At 45.3% G+C, this 17,844-nt stretch overlaps 1 protein-coding gene across 1 annotated transcript in view; it reads right to left on the bottom strand.

The window, feature by feature from the left end:
* The window catches only part of TMX3 (thioredoxin related transmembrane protein 3), a 312,747-nt gene extending 307,716 nt beyond the window's left edge, over positions 1–5,031 (bottom strand). Inside the window, exons 1-2 of the mRNA XM_069219902.1 lie at positions 4,876–5,031; positions 4,546–4,615 (exon numbers count right to left, since the gene is read on the bottom strand). Of these exons, the coding sequence (XP_069076003.1) occupies positions 4,546–4,615; positions 4,876–4,936 (131 nt within the window). The 5' untranslated portion in view covers positions 4,937–5,031. The remainder of the gene's footprint in view (positions 1–4,545; positions 4,616–4,875) is intronic.
* Between the last annotated feature and the right edge of the window lie 12,813 nt (positions 5,032–17,844).

Below are 17,844 nucleotides of genomic sequence, written 5' to 3'. Positions count from 1 at the left end.
GGATTACTGTAAATAATACTATTTTGCCTTTTTTAATGGTTTTCCTGATTAGATTATGGGACTATTTATTCATTGGGTTTACCTTTAGGTTTTCTCTTCTGCTCACAATTTCACTATCTTTGCCTAGTCTACTGAACACTAGCACTGATGGGTGCAAGCCCTGCATGATCTCACTAGTCTCTTATTTTATAATACTTGGAAGGTTACTCTTAATACCTGACTTGCAAACTCTCCATCACTTGCAGCCTTGAGAAAGCCCTAGGTGAACAACCACGAGGGGCGAAACACGTGTCGGCTGTTTTCTTCGTGCAACTTTCAAGATTTTTCCAATATTGGATATCAACGATTGTACATGAATTATAGACTGTTTTCTTCTCTTGCAACTTTCAAAATTACTCCCATTTTGGGAATGAACTACTGCACGTGAACTATTTTAAGGCTATTTTTTTCTGCACTTTCCATGACGGAAATCAATAAATGTACTTGAATCAAAACACGTGGACTTGATGAATTACTGACTGCTTGCAACTTGCAATATGCAAATTTAATTTTCCAACATTAATCAAGTGGGTTCGCAATTCTAGTATCTACAGACGTTTGCTTTCTTAGGGGATCACTGGTCCATACCCCTACCTGAGTTCCCACCCACAAATTTTTAAACCTTTGTCTTGGGCATTCTCTCAGGAAGGAAATTTGGACCGCCTTCATTTATGGTTAAACATCTGGGATGGAGCTGAAAAAAGTATTGAAAGGGAAGGTATTCCAGAGTTAAGGACTAAGACAGGAAAAGGAGTGACCTTCTGTAAGAACCTATAGGGTACCACGCCTAAAAGATCCCCAGCTAAGTGAAGGTTTATAGTGTTACAATTTAGTTTAAAGAAAATGTGGTTTTAACCATAGGTAGGTTTACAAGATGGTACATGTACCTTTAAAATGCACCGTGGAAACTGAGTGGAATCCATTAAAGATTCCTGGGCTGGTGGCCACAGAGTTGCACCACCTTAAACCAAGGTATCTGAAACCTAGAGAAAACAGAAAACAGAAGATCCGGTAAGATAATATTGCCATAGTCTAACCAAAAGAAGACTAAAGCCAGTTCTTGTCCTGTGGGAACTCCTAAGGCAAAGTTAGAATTTTTAATGATGCACAAAATGAAGAAGCATGCAGCAGTCATTTTGCTCTCATGAATGGTGAGTCTGTCACTTGCATTAAAGATGAAACTCAGATTCTGAGCGGTAGCAGTAGAAGGAAAACTTCTTAATTTAGAGGACCAGACGGGTCTCACAGGATACAAACCACCCTAGTGTTTTATTACATGAACAATAGCACTCAGTCAGGCAGTAATGGAACACAGAATACATGGTTTACTGGTACTGAATGCCCATTCTCCAAGCACTTATTCTTCAAGGTTTTTAAAAACAAACCAGCTTCTAGAGCTGGGTGACTTGACGATTCTCTACACATACATCAGTTCACAAAGATTCTTAAAGTGTCTCACCACGGCATTCTCTCCCACATATTATTCCTCATAGGCATCCATCTTTTGGATCTCACCTAATTCAAGAAAATGTAATGTAACCTCCTCAACTTTATCACCTGTTGTGGCCTTCTCATAATACACTCAAAATTTTAACAGGCACTTCCACGGGTCTCCGTCTATAAAGCAAATGCAAACAGGCATAAGCCCATGTTTAGGCCAGATGTAAAACCGGTCTTAGGTTCATTGGAAAACCCAATTAAATGTCAACACTCAACACCTTCCTCAAGTGTACTGGTAGCTTTCTCCTAAAAGAACGGTTTACTAGAAAGAGGATGCTTTATTCCATACCTTCTTGGCTCTAGTGTTTTCCTCTCTTTGCTACTGCTGCAGTTTGACTAGCATTAAAATAGTCAGCCTTGGTCACGAGTCCTCAGAATAGTGAGCAATATTTATTACATTCTCTAAATACTGATACCCAGTGGTGAGGAGTGTATTTGGTGTGGTCTTCCGAATTGATGGTAAAATGAGGTTTATCACTGAAATGGACTGATTTGCTTAACTTGAGCACCGATATATGTCATTAGAGGATTGCCTCCATAAGAAACAAGAAGATTTAGGGTAAATAGTGGACATATTATGGGCTGAAGCAATTGCTTATATTACTGGTATTTCTTACCGTTTAGTTCTCTGAGTTCTTAAACAAAAACACTAAACATTTTTGTTTTAAAAAAGAGGGGGTACACCATGGGAGGGCAGAAGTTATCACACCAAATTTGGAATGTCTTGCCAGTGTACCCCACATTTCAACTCAAATTTCAGCAGGTTTCCTCATGAAAGCTGCCATGGGAAAACAGCAGGGAGTGATCATCATTAAAAAGCTCCGAATTCCAGTCTCTGTGCAAACTCACATTTGTGCTGGAATCGCAAGTTCTCCTACATATTACAAATCAGATCCTAAGCTAGCCACATAAATCCATCAAACTCAGACGGACCTCTTTAAAATCAATCAACATGAAGCCTCGTGTGTTGCAAACAACTGTTTAAAACTATCAACCACCACAGTAAAAAATATATCACTGTTAATAAAGTGAGCACCATGCCTCCATACCTTCTAATACCCCTCATACAATCTTTGCTTAGCTTTTAGCAGCTGCTTCATTGCTAGACCTACAAGCATTTGCAATACAATCGGTCTCGCATTTGCTCCAGTTAGAGCTATTAGTGGTGTAAATTCCTAACTGGACTTTTCTTGCCTCATACATTGAAAATAAAAGTAAAACATTAGTTGACAAAAGCGAGCCGATTCAAAACTCCTTGGCCGCCATGAGCACGAAAGGGAGACACAAAAGGAAAAATAAGTTTTATCTGCAATCGTGCAATTTAACAGGGTCAGTCTGCAAGGCAGTAACAAAATCTCCCAAGGAGAGATAAAATTAAAGCATTTACCAATGATGATGAAGGATTTTTGAAAGCCAAGTCCACAAACCAGTTAAAGTGATGGGCATGAGGTGGGCGTGGTTAAAAGCCACAATGCTTACAACAGGTCAAAGCACTTGCACGCTCGACCTAAAAATCTGAAAACAAAGCAATTTATATAAAAGCACTGAACAATGGCGTCTTCTTTTCCATATTGATGAGTAGAACTATCCAGAGAATTGGTTATAACTCTAAACCTCACGGTGAGCACTTTATTCAAATTCAAACACAAACTATTTTACTCCAACAACCCCTTTGAATACATCTCAGTGAGGAACCAAAAAGGTCCAGAAGAAGCAACTGGACTATTCACCAAGTTAAAGAAAGGAGAAACAACAGGTTGAAGCTTTGGAGCAATCCCCTGACCTGAGCAAAGGTACAGTCTATATCCAAATACCAGGCCTCCCTTTCATGCCTACTCCGACAAACCTACCAGAATCATCTGCTCAAAGTTCTCTTGAAACTAGCAATCTCATTTGCTATGTAGTCAAAGGAACGAAATGTCTTTCTTTTCATTACGCAAAAATGTGAAACCAACATCAGATAATACGATATCAATGATGGTCATGTTTTCCCATCCCAATATTGAAATACACAGAGAACTCTTCATTATCAAATGTGGCGGACAACAAACACTAGGGCTGTGGAAATAAGATGGCACGACAAGTGGAACTAAATAACTGGACAGAACTGTAGTCTGATAGGTGTGGTAGCACGTACAAGTCACAGTACTTGCGTCTTGATTAGTAGGTCAGTTTAAAAGTCTAGCTCAAGAATAAGCACACCAGACTATCACTGTATCCCAAAGCACTCACCACCAAGAAAATGTCACACAAACCCTCACTCACCAGTCAATGAGCATGTCCACCAACTTGTAGGGTGTGCAGGCAATTAGGTAAAGTCCACAGGCCTCAGCCATTTCACAACTAAACCACGTACACCCCCCTCAATAATTAAGGCATATACATCTAACGGAGAATTTACCTAAACACATAAGCACATGATGTTCCGCAATGGAAAACTTGAAACTATCCGAAAGGTCACCAAACTGGGGATAAACGCGACGAGGTCAGGCCAGGGTACCGGAAGAGTAAACATTATGTAAAGGCCAATAATTCGACATAATAAAAACAATTACATTTCCAAGGATAAAATTTAGCTCACTGCTATAACGCTGGGCAGCATGGAGTAACGCTATTTTATTTTTAAAGATAAGTATGTCCCATGTACCAGATTTAGCCCAAGATTTGAGCTAACTAAGGAACAGCGCCATAAGGCAGTGGAAATAAGATAGCACAACAAGTGAAATCAAATAAAGGGCCATACATTGTAGTCCCCTAGGTGCAGTAGCATGCACAAGGTCAGAGCTCTTGGGTCGTCTTTACTAGGCCACACTTTAAAGCCTGGGGCTACCTACAAAAATACTGGGGTCGAATAAATACAATGAAAAAAGATATATTTCCACAAATATACACTAAACCTCCCAGCCTATTTGTGCAACAATCTCTCTCCGTAAACATCATTCACGTCCCAAAAAGAAGAGGGTGAAGAAGAAACACTTCCATCACCGAACAACGGGTGCAACTTACGTGTCATCCAAATCTTCCACCGAGGCGGACACTGTGGCCAGGAGCATCAGCAAGAGCAGCAGGGCGGCCACTGCAACGACAATAAGAGGAAGGAAGCTGTTATTGTTGCAGCGTGCTGTGGGATTTCCCCGTTTCAGCAGTGTGAGCAGAGGGAGATGTGTCTCTGCTACGCTTGCACCCCTGGATCAAAGGGGCACTGGGTAAAGGGTACACGACCGCCCATCCTTAGACCGCAGAGGAATGAGGGTAGGCACGGCGGGAGCGCACGGCTCTGACCCACTCCCGCAGGATGTAATGCCAGAAAGAGTTGACAAGTCTGGGTGCCATTACCTGTTGCCGTGCGGTTAATTCTGGGGAGTCCGGGCGCTGCCATGAAACCGGGTGACAGCATACAAGAGATGTAGCAAGGATGGTGCCGGAAGGAAGCGGTACACCGATGCCCGGCTCGGCGCCTGCGCACACAGAAGGGGCGGGCTGGTGCCGCTTGTCACAGGGGTAGGCCGGGTCTCCCATCATCAGTGAGGCCTGGGCTCCTCCTCTCTCCTGCACGCTTCCTCTTTCTCCTCTCCAGTACCGGACTGCGCTTTATCTGCTGACAACTACATTTACAAGAACAATGGAGTCTCACCAGGAGTCACCTTTTATTCCACTAACTCAACCAACATTTGAAGGAGTTACTGGGAGGTCCAACCATCCAATTTCTGCCGATATATAACTGTTATTACTATTGACCCTGTTTTGTTAGCGATCGCTTTGCATTCTGGAACTTGAAGTTTGATTTCTAACATTATAAATATGAACGCAAAAAACCCAGTGTGCAATTAAGTGTGGTTACAACTCAGGCAGTCCCAGGTTGCCATGATATTTTCTGCAATACAAAACATGCATTTAGTGGGCACGTCAAAGACTGTTGAGGAGACCAAAGCCTTCACAACGGTTTGGGGGTCGGAGCAGAAGGGAAGGGACAAAATACCATAGACCACGCGCTTTCTAGAGTCTCGCCCTTATTCAACGCTATTTATATAATTGTAATTGCAAGCAACCCTTGTTTCAATAATGACTGAGACAGCTTACTTTGCCCGACCACTAAATTGCACCAAATGACTGGCTGCTTTTACTTTCAATGAAGTGCATTTTTAAGATACTTAGAAAGAGGTGATTATAGTACCTGCCAAAAAAGAAGTTCTGTCAAGCCTAAAGTTAGTAAAGTGGCGTAGCAAGTGTACCGCAGACCCTAATGCAAGATATAGGGAAATGGGTACTCAGACATGCCAACATTTTAGCAGAGGGAAGTGTGAGATTAAAAAATGGCGAGAATTGGCTTTTATTTAAGCTGAGGCAATTTCAGACATCCGAAATAAAGCAATTTTTTGCTTAACAAATCATGAGCATCCCCCCTGAATCGGGTGTGTTGGCATGTATGGGTACCCTAGTGGCGCCCTACACCGTTGTTTGGCAGAAAAAAAACAACAGTATCATATCTTTGTCTAGCCCCAGTTGGGGAGGGGGTTAGGGTAGACATGAGCTACTGAGCCCCAAATGTGGTAATTGAGACCATTTGTCAGTGATGTCCTGGGGCCAGTCCTACAATGACTTTGTAAACAGGGCCGAGTATAACCCTTCCCGCATTTTACTTTCATGGTAGCCGGCGCAAGAAGTCACAGGCTTCTCAGGGAGGTAGCTGGGGTGCTCAAGTTCAGCATTCAAGAATCAACCAACCAAAACAATAACACCAATGTTTATCTTTTAAATAAAAGAAAGTGCTTTCAGTCATACAGCAGTACTAAATACAACACAATTGAAGTTTATATACTGGTCTATTACCTTGGGTCTGATTCTCTTTCTTGGCACAACTTCCCCTGACTCCTTTAGCTAACCCCACCTGTGTCACCCCTTGCTGGTTCCCCATGTTGGCGCGTTGTGCCGGGAAGATTTTCTCCCTGCCTCGGGTTTAGAAACCACACACGCGTTGGTGTGATACCATCAGTATTCTCACCAAAAGACGTCGACTAGATCTTTGTACTTGGCGAAGAGTGTAGAAGTCAGAATCATTCGATCACAAATCAATGACATAAACCATAAACAATTCTAAACACCGCAAACAATTTAAGACTAAATCAAATACCAAACTGAATAAAATTTCGAAGCTTTATTACAATCCCAAAATTAATGACACATGTATGATGCGCAAAACTAAATTATAAACATACATGAAAACCATAGGCTGACCGAAATGTCTGAAGAAATGTAACCTACTAAACATCAACACTGTTAAACACTCCAAAAGAATGATCTATATTAGCCACAACTCAATATGCACATTATTATCAGTTTTCAAAGCAGATAATGGGTAAATCAGTAAATCATAAAAATAAAGTAATTCACAATCAATTCCAGATTTCAGGGCTGGGCCATTCCTATAGCTAACAGAAATTTAGACCTGCATGTGGGGGAACGAGTTAACACATGCAGGCAAAAGCAAAAGATTACAAAAAAATAATAATAATTTCAAAAACCTCTAACTAGGGCAAAATACGCTGGTGTAATTATCTAAACTGAAAAGGAAACAAGAAACCACATTTAGTTATACCTCTTGTCATGGGAAAGCAGACAGCTATATTTCAGCCAGGCAGAACGGTCACTTTCTTCTGGCGTCAGTTGACAGCAGCATCAGTTCATTATTAGTTGGGTTTAGTAGGACTGAAGAGCATATATGAATAGGACAATTAAGACTAAGATGAGAAAACTCATAAGGGGACCTAATAAAATAGGGGGTGAAGCAGACTTAAGACAGAAGTGGACGGACTCCTACAAAGTTCTGGACAGCTTCGAGGCAGGAGTGAACTAACTCAAAGTTTCACAATCTCTCACTAAATAAAAATTATGCATGATCCTCTTGATTGGTCTTTCAGGTGGGCTCACTTCAGGCGTCAGATTCAGTGTCCAGTAGCTGTCGATGGCACCATCAAATGTGCAACTATTCCAGATTTTGTCAGCAAAAGTGCATTGGCCTTTCAATGATTTCACACAGTTCTGACTACACATTACATTATCTAATTGTTTGCAACATCAGAATCTTCTCTCACGGTACACTAAATGAACTAATACATTTCATGGGAATCACAAGTTTCCTGTCTTGTTCGGCAGCTGGAACAAATAATGCAACATTATTAGTGACAAACATGTTCTTTGCCTTCAATACAATAGGACCTTCAATATCACACTAGCAACCTAGAAAAAAAATTCAGGTCAGAGGGAACAGACTAAACAAGTGATTGTCCATTACTGCTGCAAAATGAATCTTTCAGACCTCGTCACGCTAAGAAAGCCTTCAGACACATTAATACATTAATGCCTTAATAAACTGTAGCAAGGTGAAGGTATTGTATGGTATGACTAGGTAGTCCTACAATGGAATATCAGCACAATACCCAGTAGTGGACCTCGGATGACTCCCAGCAAACCCTAGCTCAATCATGGTAGTGGGGCAAAGAGAAGTCAGGCTACTCTGAGGAACATGTGTAAAGCAGTTCACATTACCAACATCGACAATAAGTAAATGACACGACAACAGAAATCCAACACCAATTTAGAAAAATAGAATACATTTTAATCTTAATTTAGACACAAAAATAAACTCTGTAGCTTTTGTACAATTGGAGTAGTGAAATTGTAAGCCTTTGGAAATTTCAGTACTTTGCAGATTTAAAAGACTTCAATTGAAGTCATGGGGGAAAATAGCAGTATGCACTCAGGCACTTCTAGGGTGAGTTCTGGCGAACCCATGGCAGCTTAAGGTGCTGTGGTGACTGCGGCAACTCCTCCACTATGGTGACGGAGCGTCGCCCCACTGCTTTCACGAGAAGGAAAAATAAAATGATAATAACAGTATGTTATCATTTTATTTTTATCTGGAGTCAGGTTAGGGTGGGGCGGGGCTGAAGGAGTAGTGGTATGTGCACCATAAGTGTACATGTCTGTTTGGCCGGCTGTATTGGGCCGGCCAAACAGACATGCGCACTAAGTATTTCTCCTCCCGGCTGAGTTGCTCAGCCGGAGGGAGAAAGTGCACAGGGTCCCACTCACAGTGTGAGCATCAAACCAGGCTGCTCATACCAAAAACAACGCCTCTGTCATGCTGGTGACAGCAGCATCATGATTGGCTATGGGGAGTGTGGGAGCCTGTGTGCTTCCCGGAAGAGGACGAGGACTAGGACGGAGGAGACAAACCCGTTTCCTGACGGAAGAGATAAGGGTTTTTTTTTAATTAAAAAAAAGAATAATATTTATCCACTCCCGCCACCCCCGTTGAGTGGCAGCCATCACTGTATGGGACCTAGACCAGGAGTCAATAGTCCTACTTTTGTTACCTTGCCCAGGGAGTCCGGTTGCATAGGGGACTTGGCTGTCCTTGGCGGTGAACGGTCCACAGTGGCTGGTGTGTTTTGTCTTCTGTTGGAAAACTGGACTTGGGAGTGGACTCACACTCTACTATTCGGATGTAGAGGTCTTTGGGGGACCAGGACCAGGATTCAACACTTTGATCTTCACCACCTCGTCCAGTGCCTCCAGGTGCAGAGGTAACTCCTAACTGTCAATCACTGGCTGGTCGTGCCAAAGCTGCTTTGCTGCTCCAGTCAGTCACTTCTTTCAGGCTGCAAAGCCACTGGAGTGGGGCTGCTGGTGACATTGTTCCCTATGCTGGGGGTTGGGGGTGTTCTGAAGTTGATGAACATTGTGTGGCCATTGGTTTCTGTGCAGGCGTCCAACAAACCTTGATAGCTGCAGGGGTAGTCCTCAAGCTTTCTGGTGGCTGGAGGTCAATTGATGGGACGTAGAGGCTTGAAACTTGTCACAGGCCTCACTCTCCCTCCTTAGATACTGGACACCAAGTTCCTTTGGGCTCAGGCACTCCGAGCCTGCCAGGTTGCAGTTCCTCGTCCTCAGCACTTCTTTACTCCTGCAATTTACATGGGACTGGTGGCAGGTGGCTCTTCCTTGGAGTTTCAGTGCCCACCGGGGTCCCTCTGGTCAGGACCAATGAGTTTTCACCACTAGCACACTTCGGGCACACAGTTCCAGTATTGGTCTCTGTAGGACTCTCTGTGTCCTCTTCTTTCGCTGGGACTGGAGTCCGGGTCCTCTTGTTGCTGCAGGCATCTCTTCGTGCTTTTTTCTTCTTGTCCAGGGAAGATCTAAGTTCTGGTGCAAGGGAAGCCCCTTAAATCCTTGTTTAGGGGGTGTTTAAGGGTGTGAGGGACAGTGGCCAATGGGCTACTGTCCCTGCAGCTAGTCCGCCCCTACAGTAGCGACATCCTGTGGGGAGTACGTCACTTTCTACCCAGAACCCACAATTCTAGGGGTCTGCCAAGATGGTAGAACCCTTCCTTGGCCTCCTAGCCCACCCTCAAGATGTGGCTAGTTTGGGGGAGATGCATGCCTCTTGCATAGCTAATTTCCCTCTTAGCCAGCCGGGCATGGCAAAGAGGTCTTTGTCCTCCACTCGGGAAACAGCTCTCGGTACATCAAAGGTGGAGGAGCCTTTGAGGCTCACCCCAGGATGCTAATCTCACTAGCCAGCCTGGGAGGGAGGAGGTGTGACCTCCTTCCTGTTCAGGCCCTTTTACATCCTGCCAGGGTGCTAGCACCACCGTCAGGAGGTCAGACTTTTGTCTGTGGCATGAGCAGCACAGGAGAGCCTGCCAAAACATTACAGGACTTTGGTACTTGGTGGGCACCCTCTAAGGGTGCCACCTGGACATCTGCTTTTTAATCTTAAACATGGGCATCATGTTCAGGGTTAAACAGCACACTGATACCAAACACAACAGGATTCCGCTGGGCCATTGCAGAGCTGGACATCTGAGCAGTGGTCAGATGTCTGCCCATGTTACCGAATGGACTGCTGGTTAGTTGAGCCAGCATTGTGCTTTAGATGCCGGCACAGAAGCAAATGTGCTCCTGCACATATGCCCTCATTCAGGAACAGTGCACCCTGCCCCTTGGACTAGAGGGGGCCTTGCCTTAGGGGGAACTGACCTGTCATTGAGCAGTAACAGGGACTCTGCCTGCACCTGGTATGGGCAGAGTCTCATTGGAGCAGCAGGCTGCCTGTGCAAGCTGACATGGCAGCTCTGCAGTCTCTCTTTTACTTTGGGTACTCAGGGTGGCACAATCGGTGTGGCAGCCCTGGTACACCCTTAACCATCATTTCCCTGGGTACCATTTACTGGGGGCTTACAGGGATGGTTAGGAACTTGCCATTTGGCCTATGCAATTCGACATACAATTTAAGGGAAAGAGCATTAGTACTGGGGCCTAGTTAACAGGCACACCCATTGCACACCTTACAATTCAAATCAAATATGCAGAGCAAATTATTTAATTGTAAACATCATTTAAGAAATGTTGAAGCTGGTTTTAAACGTTTGTTTATTTTTCTGCACACATGTAATTCACAATAATAAAATACATTAAATTTAATATAAGCATGTTTAATTCATATTCATTTAATACTTTCATACTAATATTCATCTTAATTGAAAACACTCTTTATGTTAACTCATTTTAGTACTTCATTTAATATGAATGCAAAAAACACTTTTGTTTTAAAATGTAGTGCTCAATACGAATGGTGGTCACATGGTCCACCATAATTCAAACTTGCACATTTTACAACTCGTGTTATTTTCCCTGTTGGGTTTAAAATCTAAATGAATTAGACCCCATATGATAACTTCTAGGCCACTAATATATTAATAACATTTGATCTCTCTCACCCACTTATAGTCTGGTAAAACCGTGAATAAGGCTGGGGTGCGGGTCTTAGTTTATCCCATAGTCAAATGTGCACTCAGTTTGCACTTGTTCTCAAGTCTTACCCCACTTGTGGAGCAGCAGGTAGTTCATAATTTATTCCTCACTCCATACTCAGGTGGCCCCTCGAACATATGGTGCGTGAGAAATGGAATAAACAAAGACAGTCCAAGGGGTAAGCCAGACATGGGCTGCATATCAATCTGTGTGTTCTTCCAGCTCTGGTCTGACACAGCTGCAACTCAGGGATGTGTAATTGTTGCCCCTACAGCTTACTGGGACAGTGGAGATGTTGTGAACTCATCTCAAGCTAATGGAAGCTGCAGCCCTGACTAGGCTGAAGGGATATCACTGCAGCTGCAGCTCCATGCAGTCCAAAGGCAGTCGCAGCATCAACCAGACCAAAAGCGATGATCACAGCAGGCACAGTCCCAAAAAGGCCAAAGGCGGTTGTCACCAGAAACCAATGTTGAGAAGCCAAGAAGACCCTCTGGAGTGTTGATTTCTCCTATCTAATTCTTAGGTAGTCAGCTTTCTCTGGAAGTCCCTCAGTCATTGGGAACATACTGGGCCTCTGTCCTTCTGAACAGTCTAGATTCCTTCTCTCTCCCAGAAAGCTGACAGGATTCTAGGTACTGCAGACAGATCCTTATTTCTCTTCAGCAGAATGTGCTTCCCCCTCGTCTCTAGGAGGCTGACGGTCAACACAGACACTAGTCCTAATCGCACACCAATGCTCAAGAAGACTAATCAGCAGCCCTTTGCTATAATAACACCTCGTGTAAGTTCTTAAGGTGACTCTGTTTCTTTTCTTCTCACTTTAATGTCTGTATATTCTCCAATCAGCTACAATAATGTAGGCTATTTGTTTCTACTGTCTCGGAGAACAGTCTCACTCTCCTTCTTATGCCATGCCAGGCCAGATTCATTCAGAATGGATCCCACTGGCTTCAGTACTCAAGCTCACTCACACACACACAAAGCCCACAACTATATATGTGCTACACGCACTTGGACAAGGATGCACTTGACATACACATGGCATGCTAGCAGAAGGTTTAGGCCTATATAAAACAGCAGAACTCTATAGAGGTATGGCTTCTAGGCCTCACTCCAAGTGATAAAGAAAAAAAAGGTGAGGTAACAGTATTGATCCTTTCAGAATACAGTATGCTACCACCACTGCTCTAAGCACCATACCCAGTTGTCCTCTGCTCATGAGATCACAAATCAGGGAACTGCCTATGCCTCCTTTCTCATGCTTAGATTAGTTGATGGATGGGTGTATGAAGGGTGGTAAGTGGGTGAATGAGGGCATAGGTGAATGTCTGATTGAATGGGTAAGCGAGTGCATGGCTGGAAGCAGACGGTTTACTTCTCTGGTTGATGTGAAGCAGCAGGTGGTAAGAGGTCAGCCAAATGGCAACTTTCACTTTGCAGCTGGGAGTATCAGCAGGCAAGGACCAATCCACCACATGCTGAAAAATCTTTAACAGAGGTCTCTTGCTGGAGTGATTGAGGAGATAGTTCTAGGAGTGGGAGAAAAATTCTGCTCCGCTGGCGGAGTTTGTTGTGTTTTGCCCACCACCGTGTGGTGGAGTTTTTCCTCACGTGTGCCCCACCAACGTTAAGTTGGCGAGTACGAGCTAGATTTGCACCCCTAGGGCCTCCCAGCAAGATTTCACAACATATGTGGTCGCAGCTGTTCACGTAAAGAGAGCTGCTACTCAAATAGAAAATCTACTAGAGCAGCAGAAAGGTGCAGCCTCTCTGCAGTGCTGCGTGGTGCAGTTCCCACTGATTTTATAGCATGAAACAAGCTCCAAGCACTAAAATGCAGCCCAAGCAGCGCCACATGCCCTAATTCTGCCTGCTTGCGGAGCTTCGCAGAATATCCCAGAGTTTTTATGTAACTCTGTGGAATTCCATGGTATGAAACTGCAAGTTCCACCCAGGTCTAGATTGACCTAGATAGTACCAGAGATAGCTTCACCGGATCCACCCACTCAGACAATAAAAATAGAAAATAGACATAGGCATGTGGACCAATTAATATTGAAAGACAATGGATTGTAACTCTTCCGACATGTATGTGCCACAGGCTTGTGGATAGAGACAAATCCTGAGCAAGCACCAATTTCTACCACCTTCAGCATCAAATGTCTCTGTTCATCTATGCACTCACTCACCCATTCATGCACTTAACGTTTCATCCATCCATTTATCCATGTCCTGGTCATGCACTCCGTTACTCACTCACCGACCAAAGCACTCAGTCAACATCCAACCTTTGATTCATTCTCATATTCACCAACTCGCCCAGCTACACAAGCACGCCAATCATTAAAGAAGTACTGTGACTTATAAAAGAGACACATTTATTGAATTTAAGAGTAGGCCTTGTTAATTTACAAAAGAAAGAGGAACATTACAATACCAAAGACACTGCTGAGCACGTTAAACACAATTTCCTCCTTCCAGACGCTGCAAACACAGAGTAGCCTGTGAGGCCTGGTGGCTTGCCTCTTCCCACAGGGCTGCTCTCAGCCTCTGCTTCGGGGGAGTGGCCTCACTGCCTTGCATTACACTGGACAAGGGGGCCACAGGACACCACTCTACATTTCCCCTCCTGCGGTCAGCAGCACCCTCAGAAAGCGAGATCCATTCTGGGATGATGAAGCTATAGTGGGTGCCTCTGTTTATTTGCTCCTCAAGCTACAGAGTCTACCTATAGATAGATAAAGTATAATGACATTTCAATTTACGGATGCTGTCATGTTAATAAGTAGGGATTTTAGTTTGGTTATTGAGGGGTTGGATTGTAAAACCACATCTAGGACCAGGATATCATATCCATTTTGGCTCAGATGCTTTATGTGTATAAGAAACCAGGAGCCTGGTCTGGCCACGGGAAGAATGGCCACTTGCTGAAGAAGCTCCGTGTGCCAGTGTGCACTTCGGGGAGGCGGCAGAGCTGACAGAGTGCTGAGGGCACCCTCTTTTCCCCTATCGCACCACCCTGGCTGCTGCGGCAATATTCCGACACCTGGAACAGATCTCCTGAGACGCTGTGGCACTCCTGCATGCTCCTAGGCACTTAGTGCAGCACCTGGGGCCCACGGCAATGTGGACAGCGGCGGGCTCGATTTCCTCCTTCCCGACGCGGCAAACACGGAGTAGCCTGTGAGGCATGGTGGCTTGCCTCTTCCCACAGGGCTGCTCTCAGCCTCTGCGGCAACAACCGGGTGAGTGGCCTCACTGCCTTGCATTACACTGGACAAGGAGGCCACAGGACACCACTCTACATATCCCCTCCTGCAGTCAGCAGCACCCTCAGAAAGCGTGATCCATCACCAGAGGACAGACCTTACTTGGCAGCCTCCATACCAACATGCCTGAGCCCCCATAGAATAGCCCTCACCCCTTGATGTGACAGTGGCCTCAGCTCCATTCCACAGGACTGAGGGCCCCTTATTCTGTCAGGAACACAACCCAATAATCTGCCCCCTGCAAGCGGCCTCCCAGAACTGCACTGTGTCCGCAGCACCACTCATCCTTCTGAGAAGCTGTTGGTGCTGTAGGGGTGCATACTACTCCGACACATCAAGCGGAACACTTCCCCCATCCTGCACCCGCAGACCGAATTCCCACCCGCCACTACAGTGTTCCCAGTGACCCAGTGATTCTGGTTCAAATGAAGCCCCTGCAAGCTTATGTCCAGACATCACCATGGAGCACATACTACAGGAAATTACCTCAGTGGGTCATCAACTAGAGGTCATGGACTCCAAGATCACGGACCTGGCCACAGAATCCAAACCTATCCAGATGGACATAGCAGGATTCCAGGACAGACTGACGGAGTTCGATCACCAACTCACAGCCATAGAGGGCAGACTGGATACCGTGACAGACAGAGACCAGGAACTGCAACACCTCTGGAACAAACTCACAGACTTAGAAGAGAGAAGCCAGAGAAAGAATGTCTGCTTCTTTGGATTTCTGGAACGAACAGAGGGCACAGACCTCAGGGCCTTCCTCAGGGACCTCCTATTTAGCCTCACTGGCCTAGTGTTCTCCACCCCACTGGAACGCCAAATGGTCTACAGGATTGGTCTCCTTCGCAAAGACACTGCTGGGAAAGCACATCCCATCATAGAATACTTCCTTAGACATAAACAAGTACTCCAAATGCTAACTGCTGCCGGCTCCCATGGCCCGTACAATTTTTAGGGGCACAGAATCTGCATAGCGGCAGACTTCTCCTGAGAACCCATGATAAATGGAAGGCATTCCTGGCCCTTCTACCTCAATTGCGGAACCTGAATATCAAATTTGGACTGGTCGAACCTGCCCGCATGTGGATAGCGAAGGATGGCAGGGCCAAGGAGTTCCTTCACCCGGATGAACTGAGCCTGTATATGGATAGCCTCACTGTGCAGGCAATGGACCATGCACCCACTGATACAACAACTGCCCCTCCTCCTACATGGACATCTCAGCTCCCCAAGACTCCCTCCTTGAACACCGGATCCTCCTTGTGAACCAGAAATGGGGCAGGACTTTTGAAGACCCTTCAAGATCTCAAGATGGCTGGGACACTGCCCTCTAGGCAGTGGCGACCCTTACTCAGGACCAGGGCAGAGACAAATTGAGATCTCCGCTGAAACCCTTCCCCCCAGAAGTCCAACCTTCTTATAGTGGAAATTACAGCACTTACCTGGGAGCTTCTATAGCACCTACATAGCGGGCAGCTAAGTATCCCTCTTGCATCCTCACTGCTAATGTTGCAACTGTTTTATTGCATAGTTCTCTCTGTTTCTTGTTTGAGGTTTCTTTATGCCTACCTGCCATTGAATAATGAATAATGTCTAAGAAATGATGTAAAGCATATAAAGCTTATTCGTATTTTTGCACTATTATGTGACCTAAAACCAACACAGGGGCTTACACCCCTGTATCCTGTATGGTTTTAGGTTATAAGTGGTTATCTCCCAGTACTGTTCTTCATACCGAGCATAGTGCCATGTAATTGCAAGACTTCGGAATGGTCTTCGGGCTTCCCCATTTCCATTTTTTTTTTATTCCTCCTCTCAGCTTTTAAATTCCACAATCATGAGTGCGTTAATTTCAATGACCTTGTGCAAAAAAGCTCTAAAGCGCCCTCTGGGACCATTACCCCAAAATAGTGGCAACTATCTTCCCACGCCCGCACCCTTTATGAGGGGCCCCAACTCTTTATTTCAGTGCTACACACCGTTCATCATATAACCCAGAAGAAACATGACAGGTATACACAGAGAATGCCCCACATCCCATCCCATCTTTGTTCACACCATGCTGCCACCAGACGACAGTGGAGTATCATCACACTGTCGCAACAATGCCACAACAGCACCTGTCCATTAGTAGAGAAGGATAGCTGATTGCTCGTTACAACAACATTACCCACCCCATGCCACTCATCCTCGAACCGAATCTCTGGACCCTAGTGCATAATTTGATACTCTATCTCCTTGGGGTGCTCCCCCCAATGGGAATAGGCTCCCGACCTCAGCAAACTCCCCCCACCTGTATTCTCCACTCTCCCCTGGCCTCCCCTAATGACTTGGTTCTTCATCAAGTACTTTGTCCGTCTGATCCCCTTACTCCCTGGGGGGGTGCCCGGCATGCCGGCTGCACAAGATTAAACCCGCTGTCAACAGTTCTCAGCTCCTCCTGAGGTTCCTCTCGGTTAAGAGACAGTCTTATAGACATCCTTCTTTTTATTTTTTCCATTCCATTCCTCTCCTCCTCTTTCTCTCCTTTCTTTTCCTCTCTCTCCTTCCCCCTCGCCTCCTTCTGGTCTGATACCTCCTCTGAGCGACCGAGAGGTCCCTACCATACCCCCTCTCACCTTCCCTTCCCACATACTGTCCCCTGTTGACTCCGCTCCTCCTCTGCAATGCACAACCCCACCCCTCCGTCACATGAATGGCCACCCCAGGTCTGGTAACCCCCTCCCCTTTGCGGACAATCTCATGGAGTGTCAACGGCCTCACGCATTATATTAAGCAAAAGAAGGTACTGTCCTATCTACCATCAAAACGAGCAGGCATAGCCCTCCTGCAGGAAACCCACCTCCTTCACCTAGGATCAGAGAAATTGCACCGCGACCTACAGCAGCTGCTCCCTGCTGCCATCTGTGGCATCTGGTATAATTAGAAAATGCTGGATCGCAATACTTCTTCGTAGATCCTTACAATTCAAAGTCCTTAAGACCTGGACTGACCCAGAAGGCCGCTACATCCTCACCAAACTCATACTTGGTGACTGCACACTATGTGTCGGCTCCATATATGCCCCTGTGGGCTCCAAAAGCCTCTTCTTTCTCCAACTCAGCTGTCTCCTGACAGAGGTAGGTGCCTCTCACTATATCTTGTGAGGGGACTGGAATCATGCCCCTGATGCTATACTTGATTGTGCTGGTGGATTGGATGTCAG

Source organism: Pleurodeles waltl, chromosome 2_2, assembly GCF_031143425.1.
Source record: "Pleurodeles waltl isolate 20211129_DDA chromosome 2_2, aPleWal1.hap1.20221129, whole genome shotgun sequence".
In the NCBI taxonomy this organism is placed as follows: Eukaryota; Metazoa; Chordata; class Amphibia; order Caudata; family Salamandridae; genus Pleurodeles; species Pleurodeles waltl.
Note: the sequence above shows the minus strand (reverse complement) of the source record. Positions and strands in the feature narration are given on the sequence as shown.